We start from the raw sequence: 26,516 nt of genomic DNA, 5'->3' as shown, positions 1-26,516 counted from the left end.
AACCTTAAGGAGTAGGTATATGGCCACTTTCAAAAGGGAGAACAAGGCCCAGGAAGAAATTTTGTAGTAGTAGTGGTAGTTGTTGTTGTTGTTGTTTCAGACCCAAAAGATGGCACAGCAGGTAACTGCTTGCTACCAAGCCTGGCCTTCTGAGTTTAGCCCACTCTACTATGTGAATAGAAGGAGAAGAACTGACTTCTGCAAGTTGTCCTCTTACCTTCCCAAGTGCATCATAGTATATATACATAGACTTAAGACACACACATATACACAAACAAAATAAGGGTTTTTTTTTTAAAAGAGAGAACATTTGCATTTATCACCTGTACTGGCTAGTTTTGTGTCAACTTGACACAGCTGGAGTTATCACAGAGAAAGGAGCTTCAGTTGAGGAAATGCCTCCATGAGATACAACTGTAAGGCATTTTCTCAATTAGTGATCAAGGGGGGAGGGCCCCTTGTGGGTAGGACCATCTCTGGGCTGGTAGCCTTGACTTCTATAAGAGAGCAGGCTGAGCAAGCCAGGGGATGCAAGCCAGTAAAGAACATCCCTCCATGGCCTCTGCATCAGCTCCTGCTCCCTGACCTGCTTGAGTTCCAGTCCTGACTTCTTTCAGTGATGAACAGCAATGTGGAAGTGTAAGCTGAATAAACCCTTTCCTCCCCAACTGCTTCTTGGTCATGATGTTTGTGCAGGAATAGAAACCCTGACTAAGACATCACCCTTACCACCATTCATCACATTTGTGTGTGTGTCTGTGTGTGCGTGTGTGTGTGTGTTCTCAAACAAAAACTATCTAGACATCACTTGCCATCTCTCCTCCCCTCACACCTTAGCAAGTGACATTCTGCTCTCTATGTCTAGGAATTCGACTCCAAGTGTCTCACATAAATGATATCAAAATACTCTTCTACGGCTAGCATTTCACTCAGAATAATGTATTTATACTTCATCTATACTGTAGCTTGTGACAGAATGTCATGCCTAAGGCTGAGTAAAATTCATACACACTGTTTACCCATCCATCCATCCATCATCTTCCCTACTCTATACCATACACCCAGCCCTATAACATCTTTATCATCAAAAACAGATCAACGTTTGCACCAGGACACAGGAGACCCAAAATCTAGTTATTTCCACTATGCTTTTCATGTGCACATGGAAAATCCATAACCCTGGCCATTTTATTTGTATAAATGGTAATGAGCTGGGGGATGGCCCAGTTTGTAAACTGTTTGCCTTGCATGTATATGGATCTGAGTTTGATCCTTAGGACACTCATAAAAAGCCAGTCACAGCAGTATGTGCCTGTGATCCAGCACCAGGAAAGCAGAGATCCTGGAGGTTTACCCACCAGTTAGGCTACTTAAAATGACAAGCTCCAGGTTCAGTGAGGGATTCTGTGTCAAAAATAGATAGATGATAGGTAGGTAGATAGATAGGCAGATAGATAGGTAGATAGATAGATAGATAGATAGATAGATAGATAGATAGATAGGCAGACAGATAGACAGACAAAAAGACAGATGGTGGAAAGTAATGGAGGAAGACACTACTGATCCCTGACACCTTGCAGACACAAACACATCCCTGTGCACTCTCACACACATATACACACATCCATACATACACATGTACACACATCCGTATATACACATGTACACACATCTATACACACACATCCATGTGCACCCTCACACACATGTACACACATCCATACTAAACGGTAATTAAGAAAACCATTCACAGGCCGGGCGTGGTGGCGCACACCTTTAATCCCAGCACTTGGGAGGCAGAGGCAGGTGGATTTCTGAGTTCGAGGCCAGCCTGGTCTACAAAGTGAGTTCCAGGACAGCCAGTGCTATACAGAGAAACCCTGTCTCAGAAAAAAACAAACAAACAAACAAAAACAACAAAAAAACTGTGTAGAACAAACTATCAGCTTCTTGTGATCCAAAATAAAATCCTTTGCCTCTGTCATTCATGCATATCACATGCAGGCACACATACATGCACACTCTATCATCTGTTTCATAGTATGAAGCTTGTCCAGTCCATTGTGAAGCATCCAGGAAGAACTCAGGATATGAAACATGAGAAAAGTCGTATTTATGCCTCATAAAATTCTAGATGTAGGTCACAGCCTACTCATTCAGAAAGAGTCCCTTCCCACGTCCGTGCGTGGGTACTACCTGTCACTTGAAACAATGGCAGCATGTACCTGGCGCGCCAGGCACTGTGCTGAGTGTCTTACATGTGTCCTTTCTTTCCATCCTCATGACTCTGGTGAGACTGTTTCTCTTATCCCCCACCTTTTCCCTGCAGCATCCCCCAAGGCACCTCAAGTTTCCACTGCAAAGGGGGTGAGGCAAGGTTTTACACCTGGCAGTCTTACAGAATACCTTCATCACCTCGACCCTCTGCTGCCTCCTAGTGCTGAGGGACAAGCCTCCACATGCTAGCACCCGCTCTGATACCGGATAAAACGCAGGTTTGCAGAATTCTCCCAGATGAATTTGTAAGGATTCTACAAACAGGAAGCTTTCACTGTGCATTACAAAGAGAAGACAAAGGGAGACTCGTCAGCAGAAGCAACAACACATTTAACAAAGTGTACCTGAGAGTCATGAGATATTTCATACAGTCTGCTGTTGGTAATCCATAACAAAAGATGGCATTTCTTGATAGCGTCACATCTATGAGACAGAAAGAAGCAAGATGACAACCTAAGAAAACAACAGGAACAGGCGCTATTATCAGCTTTGTGTTTTCAATGATAACTTGCCATCTTCAGTGTAGAATGAATTTTGACAAATATATACAACTGTGTGACCTCCACCAAAATTAAGGACCAAAATAACCCTGAACCTTAAAGAAAACTCCTTTGCCTCTTTGTAATCAACATCCAACTCCAGGCTACAGCAGTCACTTCTGTGTCTTCTGCGCTGACAGGTTTGCCTTCTCCAGGGTGTCGTGTAAATGGAACCACACAACACAGTCTTTTGCATCTGACTTCTTGTACTTAATGTGCTTGCCATTCAGTAAAGAGCCTTTCTACTGCTGCACAGTAGTCCATGACAAAGATGTACCACAGCCGCGTACCAGTCAGAGGGTATCTAGGTTGCTTCTGTCAGTCTTTGGCATATGAATAATGCTGTTATGATGATTTATATGAGTGTCTTATGTGAACATGAATCCTCATTTGGTCAAATGTGAAATGTATATTTGCATACTAGAATACTTCCCACTTTCCAAAGCATCTATATTACCTTAACTCACACCAAGAATGTGTGTGCTTGGGAAATACCACCCCCCATCCTCCTCGGCATTTGGTTTATTGTTGGTTTTTATTTTAGGTGATCCTAATTCCTTTTTTCCAACATAATATTTTTATTGGTTATCTGGGAATTTCACATCGTGCACCCTGATCACATTTGCTTCCCAGTCTTCCCAGTTCTGCTCTCCCACTGATGTGACCTCACCCCACCTAAAAAGAAGAAAAAAAAAAGTCCAACTTATGCTGTCCATATACTCCTTGGAACAAACACCCAGTGGCCAGCCCCCTAAACAAAACTGGGTCCTTCCCCACCCACACCCCTTCCATAGGCCATCAGTTGTGGAAAGCCACAATTCAGAATCCTTATCACAATTTGTAAGAGTTTTCTTAGATGACTTCCTGTCTAGATTGTTACTTTGGGGGACAGGTTGCTAGGGGTTGTCACAGAAGCCATCTATGTCCCTCTTTCTTAACTGTGACTCTGCAGTCATGGCTAATACCACTGCAAAAGTAGCTTCTTTGATCTTTACAGTCAGGGCGAGTGCAGATCATAGACTTACACATAGTATTTGGCAACAGCACAGCCCACAGATATCCACATAGTCTCTGGTGGCAGTACAGACCACAGACATCAACACAGCCCCCTGTGGCAGCACAGGCCAAAGACATCAACATGACTTCTGGGCAATATGAGTCACAGACACCAAGATGGTTCCCAGTGGCAGGCCAGCCCATGAATATCAACATGACGTCAGATGGCAGCACAGGCCAAAGACACCCACATAGCATCAGGAGTAACACACGCCACAAAGGATTATAATTCTTATACAGTACTATCTCATTATTGTTTTGTTTTACATTTTCCTAACAAGCAATAAAGTTAAGCACTTTTCCAAATTCTATGTGTCTTCTTTGATGAAATGTCTATTCAAATCTTTACATGTTTTGTTTGTTTGTTTGTTTGTTTGTTTGTTTTGCTGTGTAGTCCTAGCTGTCCTCTGCACTGTCTTAGTTCTCCCTTGGTACTCAGCTGGGAATCAAGTCAGGGATGGTGCTGTGCCCAGGTTCAAGGCAGTTTCTCCTCCTCCAGCTATACTCCTCTGGAAACACCCTCACAGACCTACTGAAAGAAATATCTCCTCAGTGACTCCCAATCTAATGAAGACAATGAAGAGAACCATCACACTTTTATATTAAATATGAATGTTATGCTCACTGTGTAACCCTGACTGGCCTTGAACTTGCTTTATAAAACAGACTGGCCTTAAACTCGATCAGCCTGCTTCTGCCTCTGAGCCCTGAGATCAAAGGTGTGCACTACCACACCCAGCCCCTTTCTCCATTTTTAAATCAGGATATTTGTTTTTATACATTTGGGTTGGATTTGCTATATGTTTTAGCTGTCAGCCCTTCTTGGGTGCATGGTTTGCAAATATTTTCTCCCAGTATATGGGATGTCTCCATTCTGTGTCCTTTAGTGTGCAGAAACGACTCAGCTTTATATAACCCACTTCTTTATCCTGTTTTCCATCACTGGTTGTACAGCATTGCATCTTGGTTTTTGAATGTTTTTGATTAACTTCTATATGGTACGGTGAGGGTCAAATTTCATTCTTCCACATGTAGCCATCTACTTTTCTCAACATCATTTATTAAAAACATTGACCTTGAATAGCTAAGATCAAATCCTCAGGTGACAACATATGTTGGCAAGGATGTAGAGAAAGAGGAACACTTCTCCATTGATGGTGGGATTGCAAACTGGTACAACCACTCTGAAAATTAATCTGGAGGTTCCTCAGAAAACTAGAAATAGATCTACCTGAAGACCCAGCTATACCATTTTTGGGCATATACTCAAAAGATGCCCCACCATGCCACAGAGGCACGTGGTCCACTATGTTCATAGCAGCCTTATTTGTGGTAGCCAGAAGCTGGAAACAACCTAGATGTTCCACAACAGAAGAATAGATACAGAAAATGTGGTTCATTTACACAAAATGAAATACTACTCAGCTATTAAAAGCAAAGACATCTAGAGTTTTGCAGGCAAATGGATGGAATAGAAAATGTCACTCTGAGTGAGGTAACTCAGACCCAAAAAGACATGCATAGTATATACTCACTAATAAGTAGATATTAGCAAAAAAAAAAAGTACAGAATACCCAGGATACAATCCACAGACCTCAAGAAGGCTAACAAACCATAGGGCCCAAGTAAGGATGCCTCAGCCCCACTTGGGAGGAAGAAGAAAGCAATCACAGGAGGGGAGAGGGAGGGAGGGAGGGACATGAGTGGGAAAGGGAGGGGAAGAGGGTAACATGATCAGGTAGGGGGTGGGCCGGGGGGGGGGCAGACTGAAACTCTGAGGGCCAGCAGAAAGAATGGAAACAGGCAACCTCTTAGGTAGGAGGTGGGGGAACCAGAGACCTGGGAGGTGAGAGACTCTCAGGACTCAAATGGAGGGAGGGACCTTAGATGAAATGCCCTACAGTGGTGAGAGGGAACTTGTAGAGAGATAGGGCACCAAGTGGAGGGATGGAGTTGCTATCCCACAGTCAAAAACTCTGACCTAGCCGGGCGGGGGCGTGGTGGCGCACGCCTTTAATCCCAGCACTTGGGAGGCAGAGTCAGGCGGATTTCTGAGTTCGAGGCCAGCCTGGCCTACAAAGTGAGTTCCAGGACAGCCAGGGCTACACAAAGAAACCCTGTCCAAAACAAAACAAAACAAAAAACAAAAAACAAAAAACAAAAAACAAAAAACAAAAAACAAAAAACAAAAAACAAAAAACACTCTGACCTAGAATTGTTCCTGTCTGAAAGAACTTCAGGATCAAAAATGGAGAGAAGCCTGAGGAAAAAAGAGGTCCAGTGACAGGTCCAAAGTGGGATCCAGCTCAGCGGGAGGCCCCAAGGCCTGATACTAATACTGAAACTATGGCGTGCTTACAAACAGGGGCCTATCATGACTGCTACCCTCCGAAAGGCCCAACGAGCAGCTTAAAGTGTCAGATGCAGATATTTACACCCAACCAATGGACAGAAGCTGGTGACCCCTGTGGTTGTGTTAGAGAAAAGCTGGAAGAAGCTGAGGAGGAGGGCGACCCTATAGGAAGACCAGCAGTCTCAACTAACCTGGACCCCTGGGATCTCTCAGACACTGAGCCACCAACCAGGCAGCATACACCAGCTGATATGAGGCCCTCAACACTTATGCAGCAGAGGACTGCTAGGTCTGGACACAGTCAGAGAAGATACACCTAACCTTCAAGAGACTGAAGACTCCAGGGTATGGGGAGGTCTGGTGGGGTGGGGGGACATCCTCTTGGAGATGGAGGAGGAGGTGTGGGATGTGGAACAGCTGGAGGGTGGAACTGGAGGAGGATAAAGTCTGGACTGTAAAAGAGATTAAAGAATAAAAAAAAAATTAAAAAAAAAAAAAACCAACCCATTGCCCTTTTCCCGACTTGTATGTTTTTAGTCTCATTGTTGAAAACTCAGTTCACTGTAAATGTGGGAGTCATTTCTAGGTCTTTGTTCCTGTTCTAATGGTTCCTGTGTCTGCTTTTGTACCAGCAATACATAACAGCTTTGTAACGCATTTCCAAGTCAAGGAGCGTAGTGACCTTCCCTGCTTCTCATCACAGGAAAAATATGCAGACGATGGTGATGCAGGGTTCACGGATGAGGTGTGGATGAGGCCAGTCCTTGGTAGCATAGACTTATAATCCCAACTAACTGGGAGGCTGAAACAGGATTGCTAGGGCAGTGCCTGCCAGGATGGCAATGTGAGTTTGAAGCCATCCTGGACAATTTACTGAGACCCTGTTATAAAACAAAAACATTCTTTTAAATGTAGCTCAGTGGTAGAACATTTGCCTAACATGCAAAAGGGTCCCTGCCCCAGAAGAAACAAAAGAGAAGGGAAGAATGCTGTCTTTTCATAAAAAGTGATCAAAGAAGCAGTATGAGATTTGAGGAACTTAAAAGGAGCAGTGTGTGCTGATGGGTGGGCTCTCGTTACACAAGGCAGTCCAGTGGTGAAGAGTCCCAGGTCCCAGATTCTAAGAACACCAGGAAAAATTCCTTGGAAAGGCCTTAACTTAGAAAGTCAAAAAACACTCATGACATGCTGTCGGTTTTACTTTATTTGCTCTGGATTGGAAACAAATGAGAGGGTATAAAGAAAGTAATGAGAGCGTCCTTGAGCACAGCGTAACCTGGAGGAACTGACAAGCACTTGAAGCGGTGGCACGGGCTCTGTGCTTACACCGTCCCTGAGCAGTCTCTTCTGTTCCTGACGGAGAAGGAGCTCCAAGTCAGAATCTGCACTGTCGCGATGCCCAGGGAGACCACACAGACCAAATTAAACATGCTGTCCTGAAGATCTAAAAGTCTTCTAGGGGAGAAGGTTACGACAGTTAATTTTTGTCTCAGAAGCATCTTTTAAGTCACAGCTATCTAACACATGGTATTCGGGAGCATTTTATCTACGAGCTCATTTAACTTGAGAAAGAGAACATTGCATTGTGGCATTTTGATTCTTTCAAGAACCTGAGTAATTTCTTCTTTCTAGCTGCACCTAGGAAAGGAAGGTGACATGTGAATTTGTGACTACCTTCCCTGGTGACAAGTGCTGCCTCTGTGATACAGAAGTGCATGTCATGCATGGGAGGACAGAGAGCAGAAGCTTTCAGTGTATCCTTCGGCCAGACATGGTAGTTAGTGTTTGCTTGTAATCCCAGCACCCAGGAAGCGGAGGTAGGAACACTGGATTTGAAGCGAACCTGAGCTACATAGGCAGTTCCAGGCCAACCTAGGACTACACAGCAATACCTTGTCTGAAAGAAAACCAAGGAAGATTATATTGCTGGGCCTGATGATCCAGACCTGTAATTGCAGCGTAGGCAAGAGGATCCCAAGTTCAAGTCCTGTCTGAGCTACAGAGATGCATCCTCAATGCCTTCAGCCTTGAAATAGCTGCCAAGCTTTAAACAAAGTGAGTGACTCCAGACATTCATTTCTAGCACATATGATGGCTGTAAAAGTGTTAAAATGAAATTTCTCAGGGTGTTAGACAAGCACCTTCTGTCAGAAGGTTTACCTACTTTTTTTTGTTTTTTTTCTGAGACAGAGTTTCTCTGTATAGCCCTGGCTGTCCTGGAACTCACTCTGTAGACCAGGCTGGCCTTGAACTCAGAAATTCACCTGACTCTGCCTCCCAAGTGCTGGGATTAAAGGCATGCGCCATCACGCCCGGCATGGTTTACCTACTTTTAACAAGTGGGGTCTACAAGAGACTTCTCAGAGAAAATGTATAAGCAGTTCTGAGCAATGCATACATATCAGCCAGAAAACTTCTGTCTAGAATCATATGCAAATACTCCAGCCACATTTACCTCCTCTCTCAAGCTCAGGCATGAAATGTTCCTGGTGCTCTGGTCTGGATTACGTTTGTTAGGTGTGGCCATCCCTCTGAACTCTCACTCATTAAACCTGCCCTTCGCCTTGACTCCTACATCGTGCAAGAACTAGTGGCTACCCAATCTCTTCTGCTGCTTCTAGGGTGCTGAGACAGCCACCAGGGCGAAGGTCAGCAGCTAGACTACTCATTGCATCCAGATGGTAGCCTCCCTGTTACTCTGCCCAAATTCTCCGTGGAAAACTTCATTTCCAGAAGTGTGTGCTAATTTGTCGTCTTCGAATTGTCTCTTCTAAGAAAAAGCCTTTCCTTTCTTCCGTAGGAAACTGTCTCTGTCCTTGAGACTTGGTGGGGCCTAACTGCCCCACTCCAGGCCCAACAGTCAGATATCCATACCTAGTCAGAGGAAGTCATGCCTTATGAATTACTGCTGCCTTAGTGCTAGGCATGTGACTCACATGATGCGTCTCAGGATCAGCCTGCAGACTTCTGATGTGCTGCTGAGTCAAAGGTGCATATTTATTCACAGCCTGGAGCTGTTCATTCAGTAAGCCTGAGAGCTTTGTTGCTACTGAGTTGTAAAAGCTTGAAGCCAAAACAGAGGAGGTCAAAGGCTTCTGACATCGTTTGAGATCCAGCTCTGCTGGATTTCTCACACATAACCAGAAGGCCCCCTGCTCTGTTGAAGCTAGTCTGCACTACATTTCTGCCCCTTGTAGCCACAGTGGCCTGAGAAGCATGCCTTTTTAACTGGCACTTATGTCCATGTTACTGTAAATTAGCTGCTTTGACCCAGGCTGGATGAAGGTGGGATGTAATTGGCCACGACCAATTAATTTGTCTCTCAAGACAAAGAGGTTTGAAATAGCTGAGTACCGATTTCCAGAAGGAGAGGACAAGGTCATGACTGTGCTTTTGAACTTGAGGCTGTGGAGGCTCATAAATGTGAGGCGTTGTTCGCCAGCTTTGACGCTCATTGATCTGAGCCACATGACACACTAGATGGGAGACAGTGGGTGCAGAATGTCAAGAGGCAGTGGAAACCCAAGTTCCACTTTGAAACAGAATCATGTCTCTAATAAAAAGAGAAGAAGGAAGTGGCCTCGTCAAGCCCTTAGAGAGGGGGCCACAACTAAGAGCCGCTCACTAGTCAGAATCATTACAATATGTGCTTTATGAAAAGGCTGCTTTCTGCTTGGCAGAGGCACCTCAGCGCTCTGGTCTCAGCGTTTCATTAGCAACAGGAGCCCATTATCCTCCAGCGGTCTCTAGCTATAACAGATTCCAGCTTCAGAAATATCCAGAAATTGGATTCCAGCTGCAAGGGGCTCTCTCTGGGAGATTTTTCCACCTCTGAGATGAAACTGTCTTTTTTTTTTCCCTCCTGTTTCCCTGGGGAGAGGGTCTGGAGAACACCTGTGGCGAGTTGCAGAGTCAAAGCCTCTATTGAACATGCCTGCTTATGCTGGGGGGAGGGGGGGCTGGAGAGATGGCTCTGTAGATAATGAGCACTTGCTGCTCAAGCCCGAGGAACCGAGTTTGCACGCCAGCACCATGTAAAAAAATCAAACGTGCTGGGCATAGCTCCTCACACCTGTAACCCCAGTGCTGAGAGTTGAGGGGTAGGGGGAAGAGGTGGGGCTTTGCTACCAGTCTAAGGCTTAACAAGAGGCCCTGTCTCAAAGTAGAAGAAAGTAGAACAGCAAAACATCCAACATCGTCCTCTAGCCTTCATGTATGTATACCCACACATATATGCCTATCACGTACACTCGTGTGGGCACGCGCACACACACAATCACTATCTCACTCACTCACAGAGTGTCTTAAGCTACATGCTCAAAGGCAGCAAAGGAACATTCCAATGAACCTAACAGCCTGCCAACTCTCCTGCTACACACTTGGGCTTCTGTTGTATTGAATGGCTGCACGCTTTCCACAGTACCTGTGAGTTCCCCATTACTTCACAGGCTGTCTTGAAGCTCTTCCAAGATTTCATTGCCTTTCAGGTTCTTCTCTTCTCTTCTCTTCTCTTCTCTTCTCTTCTCTTCTCTTCTCTTCTCTTCTCTTCTCTTCTCTTCTCTTCTCTCTTCTCTCCTCTCTTCTCCTCTCCTCTTCTTTTCTCGTTTCTCGTTTCGTCTTGTCTCGTCTCGTCTCGTCTCGTCTCGTCTTTTCTTTTCTTTTCCTTATTTTGATTTTCCGATACAGAGTTTCTCTGAGTAGCCCTGGCTGTCCTGGAACTCACTCTGTAGACCAGGCTGGCCTCGAATTCAGAAATCCGCCTGCCTCTGCCTCCCGAGTGCTGGGACGTGTGCCACCACTACCCGGCTCAGGTTCTTTTCTTTTCTTTTCTTTCCTTTTCTTTTCTTTCCTTTTCTTTTCTTTTCTTTTCTTTTCTCTTCTCTTCTATTCTTTTCTTTTCTTTTTTCTTCTCTTCTCAAAACAGGGCTTTGTTGTAGCTGGCCTAGATTTGCTACATAGATCAGATTGCCTCAGACTTGGGACAATCCTTCTGGGATCACAGGCATCAACCACCATGCCTGGCTTCTGCTTATTTCTCAAGGTTTCTCCTTTCTCCTAAAATTGTATATCAAGCAAGGACATGACTTTAGAGAATTTATTCTCCTCTCTCTGCTGAAATATGGATGATCTATTGACTAATTTGCTATCAAACTGTCTTTGCCTCTCATGTCCAACCTTACCAACTGTGGTGTTTGAATGAGAGTGCCCACAGGCTCATATATTTGAATGTCTGGTACCCAGTTAATTGGTGGGCTGTCAGGAAATATTGGGAGGTGTGGCCTTGTTGGTGCGTCATTGTGGGTCTTTGACATTTCAAAAGCCCTCACCAGGTCCAGTGAGCTCTCTCTGCCTCCATCTCTCAGTTACTGCTCTAGCACCATGCCTTTCTGCCTGCTTGCCTGCTGCCATACTCCCCACTGTGTTGATCATGGACTCATCCTCTGAGTCTGGTGAAGCCACGCATTAAATGCTTCCTTTATAAGTTGCCTCGGTTATGGTGTCTCTTCACAGCAAAAGAACAATAAGGTACCAACATTTTGAATGAACCTCCAGTATAAAAAATAGTTTTTTTAAAAAAAAATGTGTGTATGTGTATGTGTGTGTGTGTGTGTGTGTGTGTGTGTGTGTGAATGCTTTTTGCATGTATGGCTGCATGATAAAAGAGGGCATTAGATCCCATTACAGATGGTTAAGAGCCACTATTGGGAATTGAACCCAGGACCTCAGGAAGAACAGCCAGTACTCTTAACCACCGAGTCGTCTCTCCAACCCTAGAAAATAACTGTTAAGGCAGGCAAGATGGTTCGATGAGCCACATTTGATCTCAGGGACACACCTAGAAGGTAAAACTGTCTCCTACAAGCTGTCCTGTGACCTCCACACTTGTGCATGCACACGCACACATTAATTTGCTCATCCTTAAGCTCTGCTTACGCTTTCTTTTCACCAAATATTTATAGCACATTTGCTGCTTTAGATTCTTAGGATACAGATCAAATAACAATAATATTGCCACTCAACAAACCTTACCTTCTAGCAGAAGCAAAGAAACCATAAACAAATGGATTTAATTTTAGCATGTAATTATAATAACATTTTTTCCTTAGGAGAAATTTTTATGCACCTCATTTTCTCCCATGATTTCCCCCTCTCCTTTCAAAAGAAAAATAACTACTGAACAGTAAATACCTAACAATAGGTAATAATATCCCCAAATATCATCATTTAGTATACCTCACTTTTTAAAAGATTTATGTATTTATTGTATGTGAGTAAACTGTAGCTGTCTTCAGACACACCAGAAGAGGGCATCAGATGCCATTACAGATAGTTGTGAGCCACCACGTGGTTGCTGGTAATTGAACTCAGTACCTCTGGAAGAACAGCCAGTGCTCTTAACCACTGAGCCATCTCTCCAACCTACACCTTGCTTTCTTAATTTACACCTGCTAAGCCATTTGTAAAGTCAGCCCTATGAAATAAAGGGAGCATAACATAAGCTACCATACTGGCACCTCAAGTTCTATTACACTTAGATTCTTCCTAATCACAAAGCTGAAGTGAAACCTGGCTTCTCTCTACTCTCCTTGTCCCCAATGACCTCACCTCTAAAAGGCGTGAAAATTACCAGGGCTCCATCCATGAAGTAACTTTTATTGCCAGTAGTAAAAACACAGGCGATCCTATCAGTGGAGTTGTGAGCCAGTCAGTATCAGTGCATATGCCTGCTGATCAAAGATATGCTCAGGATGGAGAGGGCCAAAGAACTTAAGGTCTACTGGGCACAGATACCTCAATTGTTGCTACCTTGGGAGTAGAGAAGACAATTTCCCTTTCATTAGGTCAATTTGCTAAGAATAGTCATCTAAGGCTGGGCATGGAGGTTCATGCCTGTAATGTTGGTACATGGGAGGCTGAGACAGGAGATCACAAATTCAAGGCCAGTCTGCATTACATAGCAAGACCTATATCCAAACAAAACAAAACAAAACAAAACAAAACAAAACAAAACCAGCCAGGAGTTGGGGAGGGGTCTAACAGCTAGGAACCAATGTTGCAATTTTGCTTTCCTAACAGTCTAAAAGCCAGAAGTCCGGGATGAGAGAGCCAGGTTGGTTAGACTGTAGTAGGGGCCCTTTTGTTTGCAGACAGAAAGGGATATCCTGTGGAGCTGAACCTAGGATGTGCCTAGCACATGCTTCACAGGCATTCTCCCACTGGGCCATACTGTCAGCCCAGGAAGTCATGTCCTTGCACGGAAGAGAGGGATGGCAGAGAGAGAAAACATTGTTTTTTATTTTCTTTCCCCTTTTGTGTGTGTGTGTGTGTGTGTGTGTGTGTGTAACCTAGGCTCCCATCACACCTGCTGCTGCTGCTGCTGCAGATGTTCTTTATCAATGAGCAGTACCCAGAAGCCCTGACCTTCCTCTTTCCAGAGTACTTACCCTGTCATGCAGGACCTATATTCAGGACCTGCCCTAAACTCACTTCTCAAAGGTCCCATCTGCAAATATTACCCACTGTGAGTTCGGACTTTACTATATGAACTTTGAGGAGACGTAGTTTGGTTCACAGTATCCCGTTTAACATGTTTCTTCCATTGCTACTAATTTCCTCAACAACATTATGCACCAAGAGACAAATGGGATAATTTAATTGCCCAAAGTTACATGGCTAGTAAGTTTGGAGCTGGAACTGAAATTTCTGCCTACAAAATTTTATCTCATCTAAGAATATCTCCAATAAAAAAAGTGTACCTTTAATCTCAATTCTAAAGGAAAAACCATAAATAAACCAGTTTTTAAGAAGGTTTTTGTGGAAATGGATTAAGATGCTCTTGTGTACCAAGGATCTTACAGCTGGGTCTGACTGAAGTGTGGTGCTGTCTTGAAAGTGTAGGTAGGACTCAGCAAGGCATCGTGGCACACGCCTTCAATCCCAGCACTTGGGAGGCAGAGGCAGGCAGATTTCTGAAGCCAGCCTGGTCTACAGAGTGAGTTCCAGGACAGCTAAGGCTACACAAGAAAAACCAAAAAAAAAAAAATAATAATAATAATAAAAAGAGTCTAATGCTCTTACACACCTACTTTTTTGCTCATACATCCATCTAGGAAAACTATAAGGGAAGAGTGTAGTAGAATAGTCTCAAGTTTCTCCAGAAACCACCCTAAAGTTGGTACTCTCTCCTTTGGATTCCATTATTTCCTCAGGTAGCCCCTTTGCAGTGGAACACTAGCTCCATTTACAGAAGTAAATAGGAAATTCTGTGGAGAAAAATTAACACTGGCCACAATTCTATGGAAAACCCCAAAGTACATATATTACTGTGGTACAAGGTACATCTTGGTAGAATTCCCTCTGAAACTTCATAACCACATTTCTTACGTGATATCAGTAAATCGATGTAGTCTTTACTATAATCTTTTGGGCCAAAAGGTTTTCATTTAAAATGATGCAAATGCTTATGTACACTATAATTAGTGCCTAGACTTAAACAATATTGGCTCAAAATAAGTACTTATCTCTATATTCCTAAATGTACATGTGTTATATGCTTTGCATCTTTAATATTTTGCCTGCTCTTAATATACTTTTCTACTACTACTACTACTACAGTGTTATGGAAGGGGAAGAACAAAGCTGTCTTTCACCAAAATACAAAATCTGAGGCAGTGCACAGGATGCGCTGACTCCTGGACTTTTCTGGTTCTTCTGGCGTGCCTATATAATAATTAAGCAGGTTCTTCAGAAGAAGGAGTTGGGGGTTGTATGTTCTTGTTTCTGTTTTGGTTTTGTTTTTGTTTTTGCCAAGTTTGTGTGTATTGGCCAAGCACGGTGGTGCATATCTTTAATCCCAACACTTGAGAAGAACAGGCAGGAAGATCTCTGTAAGTTTAAAGTCAGTCTGGTCTACACAGCAAGTTCAAGGACAACCAAGACTACATAGAGAAACCCTATCTCATACAAACAAACAAAGATTGTATGCATCAACGAACTCAAGATTAATAACATGGAGAACATTAGTAAGCAGAGTTAAGTCCAGGTCAAGGAAGATAGCTCAATGAGTAAAATGGTTGCTATATAAGCCTTAGGACCTGAGGTTGAGTCCCAGAACACACATACAAAAGCCTGACATGCTGGTGTTCACTTGTAACCCCAGCACTGCGGGTTGGAGATACAAGATCCCCCGGCCTCACTGACCAGACAGCCTACCTTGCATGGGACCCTCAGGCCAGTGAGAGACTGTAAATAGCACCTTGGGATGACACCTGACCTTTACCCCCATACACATGTGTGCACATATATATGCACATTCACAAACACACAACCCAAATATGTAAGTAAATAAATATTTTAAAATACAAACCTTAAGGCTACTTAGAATTTGTATGTGGTTCACTCTGAGAAGAATCATTCCGTATTCTGAGTTCTTGCTATTGTTGAAGACCATGCTGTCTACTATGCCATTGGAAGAGAGAAAAGTCACTTTCTAAACTTTTTTCATGAATATAAGTTTGGAGGTATCTGTTATGAAACTTCAGGACAGAAAATCAGCAAAAAAAAAAAAAAAAAGAAGAAATGGTGCATATCTACCTATATGTCCCAACTTGAGACCCATGCCACGAGAGAAAGCCTACCCCAGACACTAGTAACAATATTGTCCTTTGCTTGCAGTCAGGAGCCTAGCATAACTGTCCTCTGAGAGGCTCCACTCAGCAGCTACGGAAACAGATGCAGAGACCCACAGACAAACATTAGACGAAGTTCAGGGAATCTTGTGGAAGAGGGAGAGGAAGGATTGAAGGAGTCAGAGGAGTCGAGGACATCATAAAACACCTACAGAATCAACTAACCTGGACCCATAGGGGCTCCACAGACTGAACACAAAGAACACACCCGGGAAGGACCTAGGCCACCTACACATATGTAACAGGTGTATGACTTAGTCATCATGTGAGACCCTTAACTACTGGAGCATAGGCTGTCTCTGATTCTGTTGCCTTTGGTCCCCTTTCCCCTAACTGAGCTGCCTTGTCTAGGCTCAATAGGAGAAGATGCACCTAGTCCTACTGCAACTTGACATGCCAAGGCAGGTTGATATCTGTAGGAAGCACCGCCTTCTCTGAGAAGAAAAGGAGGGGGAAATGGGGGAAGGTGAGGTGAGTGGGATGGATTGGGAGGAGAGGAGGGAGGGGAAATTATGACTGGAATGTAAAGTTAAAAATTTAATTAAAAAGAAAAAAGAAATCTTGCCTCTGTCTTCCACATGCTCGGAATAAAGGCATGTGTGGGATTAAAGGCATGTGCTACCACACCTGGTGATTTCAGTGTGATTTAGAGATGAATAATATTTATTTTCTATATGTATCAGATTTTCATTATTCATTCATCTGCAGATGGAAACAAAGATTGGTTCTAATTCACTGCTATATATAATAAGTAGAACCACAATAAATGTGGATGTACAAGAATCTTTATGGTAGGATATAAAGTTCAAAAGGAATGGTACATATATAATTTTTAACATATTTGTATAGCTTGGGTTGAGCTCATTGGTAGATCATTTACCTAGCATGCCCCAAGCCCCAGGTCACATCTCTAATATGGAAAAAGAAAAAAGAAAGAATGGAAACAAAAGGAAGAAAGAAACATGCTTGTATATAAACCAGACCTTCACAGGAATAATGGCTTCACAGGAAGCCATTATTCTTTTTGTTTTGTCTTGCTTTGCTTTGCTTTGGATTTTTAGATAGGTTCTCATACTACAGTTCAGACTGGCCTGGAACTCACTGTATAGTACAGGCTGTCTTCAAACTCATGGCAATCCTCCAGCCTCAGTCTCCCTGTGAGCTAGTATAACAGATATGAGCCATCATACCCAGCAAAAACTATTTCTAAACTAATGATTTTTAATTATTAATCAATTATATACAATACACCAGCAGATGACAGTGTAATCCAGTGAGTAAAACTGACAGTCTATGACCCCTGGTGAAAATGGACCTTTGTATTCCTAATGTCCTATGAAGCAGCAGGAGCTTGGTCAGGACTGCAGGACACTCCCTGCACATGGACTTGGAGTGTTTACTGCATCCCATGCAAGCAACCAGTAACAGACCTGTGTTTGTTTGTAGTTGTGGCTTCTCTCACCTCTGGACTTAGCTCAGTGTACTGGACTTGCCCTTTTGCCTCCCTAACACCATGCAAGCAGAACAAGAACCTTAGGACTCTAGCTCTCAGCTCAGTATTAACACTACAAAAATTCAATGAGTGTCTGCCAAGAAGAACATAAATCTACTTGGTTGAGCAAGTGAAAGGAGGAGGTGTTTGCCATAACACCCTGAAGCTGAATTGTGCATTTTCTTGTGTAATATGCTGGCAGCTTGGTCTATAATTTCAAAACTATCTGCTTCATATTTGCAATGCTAGGGGTTGAATCACATACACACTTGGCAAGTGATTAACCATTGGACAACATCCCGAGAGTTCATGTTATTTTTTAGCAGGAGATTATATACATTTGAAGATCTATTTCTTTTCTTCTTAACACAATGTCTCATTGTGTAGCCCTGGATGGCCTCAAACTTACTATTTAGATCAAGATAGCCTCAAACTCACTGTCAGGTGTGGTGGCGCACGCCTTTAATACTAGCATCCAGGAGGCAGAGGCAGGGGTTTCTGGGTCAGCCTTGTCTACATAGCAAGTTCTAAGGCAGCAAGGGATACACAGTGAGACCCTGTCTCAAAAACAAAATAAACAAACAACAAAAAACCAGATGTGTGCCACCATGTCCAAGCCCAGTCATACATTTCCACTATAACTACATGAAATATTTTACCCCATATAACTAGGGATTATTCTGGTTTTCTTGCTCAAATTACTCAATTATAGATCTTTATTAACACATTCAGTGACTCTTTGCAGAATTAAGTGTATTACTGAATCCTTTAGGAAGTAAATATCGTGGCCTGTGGATGGCTCAGCAGGTGAAAAGTCTTACCCCAAAGGTTGATAATCTAAGTTTGATCCCTGAGACCCACAGAGTGAAGAGAGAGAGCCAATTTCCACAGGTTGTCTTCTGACAGCCACAGGTATACCCATATTCGCGCTCGTGCACACACACACACACATACCTGGAACTCACAATGTAGCCCAACCTGGCCTAGAGCTCATACAATCTCCTGCCTCACTCAGCTTCTCAAGTACTGGCATTACCAGTACATTTAGCTCAGAAATAACATTTCTTTAATTGGCACCAATGAATTTAGAGTATCTTTTGAAAGGGACAGAGGAAAGAACACTAGCCTTAAGTTAGCTGGTTCTGTACACTGGGAACAGTAAGCAAAGAAGCAGATGCTACACCAGGTGTGGTGGTGCATGCTTTTAATGCCAGTACTTGAGAGGCGAGATAGGTGGGTCTCTGTGAGTTCAAGGCCAGGCTGGTCAACTTAGTGAGCTCTAGGACTGCTAGGACTACATAGAGAGACACTATCGAGAGAGAGAAGAGAGAGAGAGAGAGAGAGAGATAAAGAGATCAGATGCTAGAAAACTTATCTGCAAGAGTGACATGTATTTACGTTGGTAGATCTCAACTCAGCAAAGCACACCTGCTGAGTACTACAGTTAGCCTCTGGACTTTCAGGTAGTATGTGCCACATGAGGCCACCAGAGGCCAAGGTTTAGTTATCACTTAAAAGATAAATGATACCCAAGTGCCTGTGTGTGCTTGTATCTCTGTAAATGCTTTCGGTATCACGAAACTAGTTTGCCAACATGTCAGACTGCCAACGTGTCATGTTGCTGAGCCAACAAGAATTAGTGCTCAGAGCCGTTGTTCCCAAGAGCTGCCGTTCTTTAGTTTGGCTTCACAAATGGGAAAAGGTGGGGAGCTTTAGAAGATGTTGGTGGCTAGATCATACCTTTAGAGTTTTAGATTGAACTGGTTTGGGGTGTGACCTGGCTATTGGAGCTTGTAATGCTAATGTACAAATGGGGTTGAGAATTTTGACTGTTGGGCCTTTATCGTTTTTGAGAACACAGATTATTCAGAGAAAGGGAAACACACCTGGTTTTCCTCCCTTACTGTCACAATGCTAAAACTGGTGATCTGTGGCCGTGAGACTCTTTGACTGAGTCTGTCATCATGGCTTCTTACCACAAACTTGCTTGAGGCTTTTTAATGCTACCTAGGTTTACAGCAGCATTCCCACTAAGTAAAATAGTCACCTAGTACATGGAGAAGCTGAGCTTATGAAAGAGTTCCTTCAGATTCTACTAAATGATGGGGATGCTGCTCAAGGCCCAGAAAGTAATCCCCAGTACCACTAAAACAAATGTGATCAGATTATATGAACTTTACAAGCACTTGGATTAAGAGTTCTAGGTCAGAGACCAGTAAGATGGCTTGGTGGATAAAGGCACTTGCTGCCAGGCCTGACAACTTAAGTTCAATATCTGGGACTCACATAGTAGAAGGAGAGAACCAACCCCTGCCTTAGAGTATGTACATATGGTTGCTGGTGTGTGTGTGTGTGTGTCTCTGTGTCTCTTTGCACATTGAATAACCAAATGTACAACTTTTTAGAACTAAATATGTACAGTGTTAATTCTTTACTCTAAGAGTTTTCTCTGCACGTTAAGCTATTTTTCTGTTTAAAAATTTGTGAGGAAAAAGAAGATATCTGGATTGAGAAGCAGAAGAAAGGGATTTGGATCAATACGTGCTGACACTCAAGCATTCAGATGCAGACAGCTAAAGCTACAGGTAACCACGATGGAACTTTCTCCATGTTCTCATGTATTTGAAAATGTTCATAATAAAACATTGGGGGAGGAGTTATAACAAAACTTAAAAACATTTGTCTATGTAGAAAAATCATAAAACTGACAGAAAAGAAACTGCTAGAACTAAAAAGTAATTATAAAAAGCCTGCAAAATATTCTACCATGTCAAAGTCACTGTCTTTCTTACCTACAAGCAATAGACAAGTAGAATTTTATTTTACACATGGAATGTCACTTATATAGTGCCCCAAAATATACAATACTAAGATATAAGCCTGAAGAAATTACAAGATGTGCATAAGGAAAACTATAAAACTATTGACAAAAGAAATTACAGAAGGGCTGAACAGTCCCTGCTCATAGCAGGGACCCTCAGTCTTGGAAGCTGGCAGTTCTGCTTCCCACATGGACCATTAGACTCACTCTCCCATGAGTGTTCCCTGACCATAAGCAGACTGGGTAGGGCATGCTCCTCCACATAGTCACAGTAGCCTGTGGGCTTCTGGTAGGATCCTTTTTCCTTTGGGGTGTTGAAGATCAAACCTTCAGTTCCCAGTATACTAGGTAAGTGTTTTACCACTCAGCTACTTCCCAGCCCTTGGTAGGGACCTATCTCAGCATTTTATAATCTCTAGAGCCCTGTGGAGGCTCCTTTTTCATCGTTTATCCCCAGTACTGTTTTAATCAAGTCCTCAGAAACAAGAAGTAATAGTGAGGGAGTGAGTAGACACCTTAGAAAATGTAATCAATATTAAGCTTTGTGTGAAGGGTACAGACATGTGCCATATATGTGATTTCAGTAATGGTGTTAAAACTATCTCATGGCTCTTTAACATTAATACTTTTATTATAGCTCATTTGAGTTATGTGAGTTAATAGCTAACATAATCCAAAGTCCAAGATAGTTTCTTAATGGTTAATGGACAAGGGTGGATTTCTTGCATGACTGCAAAGGTTTTTTTTTTTTACTCTACCTGTTGTTCAGCTCGCCATACTCATACTGGTTTAGCTTAGACAGTATCAACATGGGGGCTAACGACTGGGCAGGTCTGGTAAATAAAGCACTGATGACAGCAACCATCAAGGAAAGAGAAGACCTGAAAGAGACAAAAATAGGGCTGGTACTTACCAATATAAATCACATTTGGTATATTTCTTCTTGTTGCTTTTGAGAGAGCATGTCTCATTATGTAGCTCTAGATTGTTTTCTGGAACTCACTCTATAGACCAGGATGGCCTTAAACTCAGAGATCCATCTCCCTCTGCCTCTCAAGTGCTGGGGTTAAAGATGTGTTCCACCATCCTAACACATCTGTTGTATTTCCATACTCAAATATGTATGCAGATCTACATCTGAAGAGCCTCTTTATGCATGAAGTTCCCTTCAACCTAAGTAAACAACTATAGAAATAGCTTAGCAATTATAAAATATGAATTTCTTAGTTTTAAGAACAATAGAACTCTTGCTGCTATTCTATATTATATTTGTTGATGATGATTTTTAAAGACAATGTAGCCCAAGCTGAACTTCAACTCATTATTTAGTACAGTCTAACCCTTAACTTGAGGTAATCCTCCTGCCTCAGTCTCTGCAGTGCTAGCATTACATGTGTGAGTCACAACACACAGCTATTTGTTGAGACAGGGTCTTGCTATATGGCCAGCCTAGAACTCAAGTGATCCTCCTGCCTCAGTCTACTGAGTGGCTGAGCTTCAGAAAGGTGTCCCTCTGCTTATCTGACAGTAAACAACCACATGGTGTTATGTGTGTTAGCATTTGGTAAATGCCAGTGCATTGAAATTCTTACAGCATGAAACAGATTGAGATTGGGCTTTCGTTCCCAAGCATGAGCCCTGATGACTCAGTGGTTCTGTGCACTAAAAATTATGATGTCCTTTCAGAAACAGAAAAACATTGCCCAGGGGCAAGGGATGCAGCTCCAGGATAGATCACTGGCCCAGCATGTGCAAAGCCCTGAGGGTCAATCCACACCATTGCAAAGCAAGAAAAGAAAAAGCTGATCAGAGTGAAAAAATGTGAACATTGTATGATATTCTGTTCTCTTGGTCCCAGAGACAGTCCTTAGGATCATCACTCTGGCATGTGTTTGTGGTGTCAGCATAACTGAGCTGTAGGGAGTCTGGTAATTCCTATGTGTGACATTGTGTAGTTAGTATCTGAATAAATATACTTACTGCCTGTTAAACTTCGGTAAATCCGCATCAATCATGTCTGCCACTGGCAAATTAAATAAGCAAAGAGAGGTATGTACAATCACCCTAGAAAAAAAAAGTTAAAATACTGTACACATGTGTACATTCTACAACTACAAAGCACAGAGCAAAAACAACAGGGGCTGGAGAGATGACTCAGCGGTTAAGAAGTTAAGACAGCTGGTTGCTTTTTAAGAAGACTCAAGCTCGGTTCCCAGTACCTACATAGTGGCTTATAACTGTTTGTAACTTCATTCCCCTCTTCTGTCTTCTGTGGCACCAGGTATACATATACAAGTGAAACTTTCATACATGTAAAATTATTTTGAAAAATAAGCAAAGCTGGTCATAGTAGCAGCATACACACCCAGCACGTGGGAAGCAGAAGCAGGAGAATCAACAGCTCAAGTCAGCTCTAGCTACATAGTATGTCTTATAGTATGTCTTAATTAGTGTTTTACTGCTGTGAACAGAAACCATGACTAAGGTAACTCTTATAAGGATGACATTTCATTGGGGCTGGCTTACTGTTTCAGAGGTTCAGTCCATTATCATCAAGGCAGGGAGCATGGCAGTGCCTGGGTAGGTGTGGTGTAGGAGGAGCTGAGAGTTCTACATCTTGTTCCAAAGGCAAACATGAAAAGACTGGCTTCCAGGTAGCTAGAATGAGGGTCTTAAAGTCCAACCCCACAGAGAAAAACACTTACTGCAACAAGGCTACACCTACTCTAACAAGGCCACTAGTGGCACCAAATAGTGCCACTCTCTGGGACAAGCATATTCAAACCACCACAGAGTGAGTTCAAGCCCAAGAGAGAGCCTGTCTCAAACAAACAAAGACTAATGTAAAAGACGATATAGGCAAAACACATCAAGGAATTGAGTAAGTCCAAGAGCAATAAGAATCCATTTAAGTTGTTTAGCAAATGAACTGATTTGTTTTTTTATTTGATACTTGTTTTTTTATTTGATACTCAAAACACAGGAAGCAAGGAACAGAAATTAACAAGTGAAATTACATGAAACTAAAAATTATTTTCAAAGCAAGAAGAAAAAAATCAAAAGTAAAGAGATAGCTTACCAAATGGGAGAAAATATACATCAACTATTCATCTGGATTAATATACAGAATGTATAAAGAATTTAAAAAGAACTTTACGGGGCTGGTGAGATGGCTCAGTGGATAAGAACACCCGACTGTTCTTCCGAAGGTCCAGAGTTCAAATCCCAGCAACCACATGGTGGCTCACAACCATCCGTAACGACATCTGACTCCCTCTTCTGGAGTGTCTGAAGACAGCTACAGTGTACTTACATATAATAAATAAATAAATATTAAAAAAAAAACTTCACAGCAGCAAACTACCAAAACAAACAACAACAAAACAACCAAAACTAGAGGCAATTCCATCAAATACAAATGGCCAGACTGGAGAGATGGCTCAGTAGTTAGGTGCACTGGACACTCCTTCAGAGGACCTGAGTAGATTCCTAGCACCCACATGATGGCTCACAGCCATCTGTAACTATAGTGCCAGGGGATCTGATCTCTACTGGCACAGGCACACATGTGGTGCACAGATACACATGTAGGCAAACTACCCATACATATAAAATAAAAAATTTTTAAAGATATATAAATGGCATAAATATATGCTAAATTAGTCACCAGGAGATATTAGATATTATTTCACTCCAGTTAAAATGGTTATTATCAGCTAAGCATAGTGTCACACACTTTTAATTCCAGCACTCAGAAAGCAAAAGCAGGTATATCTCTTGAAGTTCAAGGCCAGCCTGATCTACATGGAAAGTTCCAGGCCATCCAGTTCTACACAGCGAGGCCCTAACTTAAAAAAGGAATGGCTATTGTCAAAAAAAGCACAAAAACCAAAAGTCAAATGTAGGTGATGTAGAAAAGGTTCCCACAGTCTGCAGGCCAGAATGTACATTAGAGAAGTTGCTGTGGAGAAGGCTGGTCTCCTACAGCTCATCCAGAGCCTGAAACTAGAGTATCAGTAGATCCGGCTACTTTACTGCTTCTTATAATACCCAAGGAGACAGATGACAAAGAGATACTCAAATGGCCTAACTTATTGCAGTGCTACTTACAGTCGCTATGATATGGAACCAGCCTAGGTGCCTATTAATGGATGAACAGATAAAGAAAATATGATATGTATATAAAATGGAATATTATCTAGTCAGAAAGAAGAATGAAATTCTGACAGAAGTAGCAAAGTGGGTGGAACTGTAGAGTACAGGTTCAGGGAAATAAGTCAGACCCAGAAAGACAAGTACATACCACATACTTGCTCTCTCTCACATACAAGTTTTGGTTTTTTTGTTTTGTTTTGTTTTGTTTTTTGTTTTTTGTTTTGTAGAATGAGACAGGAGGGTGGGGAATTGCTTTAAAAAAAATTCTAGGCATGAAAAGTGCACATGGACTTCACATTCAACTCCAGCAATACATGAAGCAATTGTTGGCTTGCTTGCTTCTGAGATGGTCTCACATAGCCCAGGCTGGCCTTGAACTTGCTATGTAGGCAAGGATGACTTTGAACTTGTGGTCCTCTTGCCTCTTCCTCCCAAGTACTGGAATTATATGTGTGCATACACCTGGGGTTGCTGATGTTGTTATTTGACTTTTTCTTTTTTAACATTTATTTATTATGTATGTGGTATATGTGTTTGTGTAGGTGTGTAAGAATAAGCACGTTGTTTGCGCATTGGTACTAACAACAGTGTCTTCATCATACATATTCCCTCTCTTTAAAATTTATGTATTTATTGATTTGTTAAGTTAGTGCATATGTGTGTATTCCTGAGTGTATTATGTATACTACGAGTGTATAGGAGACCACAAAAATCAGAAGGGACACCAAATCCCTGGGGACTAGAGTTAAAGATGGTTGTGAGCCACTATGTGGGTGATAGGAATTAAATGAAACTGAACCTGGGTCCCCTGCAAGAGCAGAAAGCTCTCTTACGGTTGAGCCATCTCTCCAGCCCTCTATCTTATTTTTGGGGACAACGTCTCATTGAACCTGGGGCTCACCAACTCACCTAGACAGGTTGCTCAGTGAGATCTAGGGATCTTGCTGTCTCTACCCCACAGCCCATACCCACTCCCAAGCACTGGGGTTACAGATGCACGCTGTTGTATATGGCTTATCTGGGTGCCAAGAACCCTCACACTTGTGTGGAGAGCTGTTTAGCAACTGAGCTATCTCGTAGCCCCTTGTTGAGCTGTTATTGTTGTTGGGTTTTTTGTATGTGTGTGTTCTGTTTGTTTTGACAAGTTGGTTTTATTTATTTTTGAGACACAGTCTTATTCTGTAATCCAGCTCATCTAGAATTTATGGCAATACTCCTGCCTCAGCTTCTAGCTGCCAGATTTACAGGGCTGAGCCACCAAACCTAGCTATTAAACAGAGCCAATCTTTGGCACAAATCTACTATATGAAACACTTTCAACATGCAAGCTGTTAATATTCAAACAACTTTGCTGAAATGAACAATGTTCCCATCTACAAATGAGAAACTCCATTCAGATCAAATATGGTAGGCCTGGCATGGTGGCTCATGCTGCTAACTCCAGCTACTCAAATTAAAGATAGCTCAGTGTTTGGAAGGGTGCTGGGAAAGCGTGAGACAAGGCTGAAAGGGACCTGGCATTTACTTACATGATAACAGTGAGATAAACAGCCAAACAGTAATAGTGTTCCTGTCCCAGAAGTAACATGACAAGGGCGGCTGCCCCTTCTAGGTAGAAAGAAATTAAGATAACCTTATAGTAACCGTATTTCTTCAGCCAGGACTGACCTAGAAGTACCAGGCACTGCAAGGAAAGAGATCGACACTGTGTTAAAGAAGAACCCGCCCCACCCGTTAGTCCTGCTTACCTGTGCTGACAAAATCAGCCTCTCCTTACAAAACTAAGTCGCTCTGGATTACAACACCTTTTGCATCATAGCTTAGACTGTCTTGATCGGGGTTTGGTTTAGTTTTGAGATGGGGGTCTCACTATGTGGCCCCATCTGTGCTGGAATTTACCATGTAGTCTGGGTTTAGCCTTGAACTCTCAGTAATCCTCCTGCCTCAGCCTCCCAAGTGCTGGGATTACAAGTGAGCCACTACACCCAGCTGCTAATTCATATACACCAAAAAAATGGAAGGGTTGGGGATGTAGGTCGGTGGTTGGAAGCACATATAAAGCTCTGGGTTCTACCTCAGCACTGCCAAAAAGGGAAGAAAAGAAAAAAGAATATAAAAAACAAAACAAAACTG

The 26,516-nt window shown here is 42.5% G+C and overlaps 1 protein-coding gene across 2 annotated transcripts in view; it reads right to left on the bottom strand.

Annotated features, from left to right (window-relative positions):
- Positions 1-7,413: 7,413 nt before the first annotated feature.
- Positions 7,414-26,516, bottom strand: part of LOC110298723 (transmembrane protein 180-like) — a 31,476-nt gene continuing 12,373 nt past the window's right edge. Inside the window, exons 4-7 of one of the 2 annotated variants that reach the window (XM_021168132.1) lie at positions 25,913-26,067; positions 22,209-22,292; positions 20,987-21,109; positions 7,414-7,678 (exon numbers count right to left, since the gene is read on the bottom strand). In XM_021168132.1, coding sequence (XP_021023791.1) covers positions 7,549-7,678; positions 20,987-21,109; positions 22,209-22,292; positions 25,913-26,067 — 492 coding nt within the window. In that variant the 3' untranslated portion in view covers positions 7,414-7,548. Of the gene's footprint in view, positions 7,682-20,986; positions 21,110-22,208; positions 22,293-25,912; positions 26,068-26,516 lie in introns of both variants that reach the window. The other variant, XM_021168131.1, reaches the window with a different exon arrangement.

This window comes from Mus caroli, chromosome 7 (assembly GCF_900094665.2).
Source record: "Mus caroli chromosome 7, CAROLI_EIJ_v1.1, whole genome shotgun sequence".
NCBI classification, from domain to species: Eukaryota; Metazoa; Chordata; class Mammalia; order Rodentia; family Muridae; genus Mus; species Mus caroli.
This window is presented reverse-complemented; position numbering and strand designations above follow the sequence as displayed.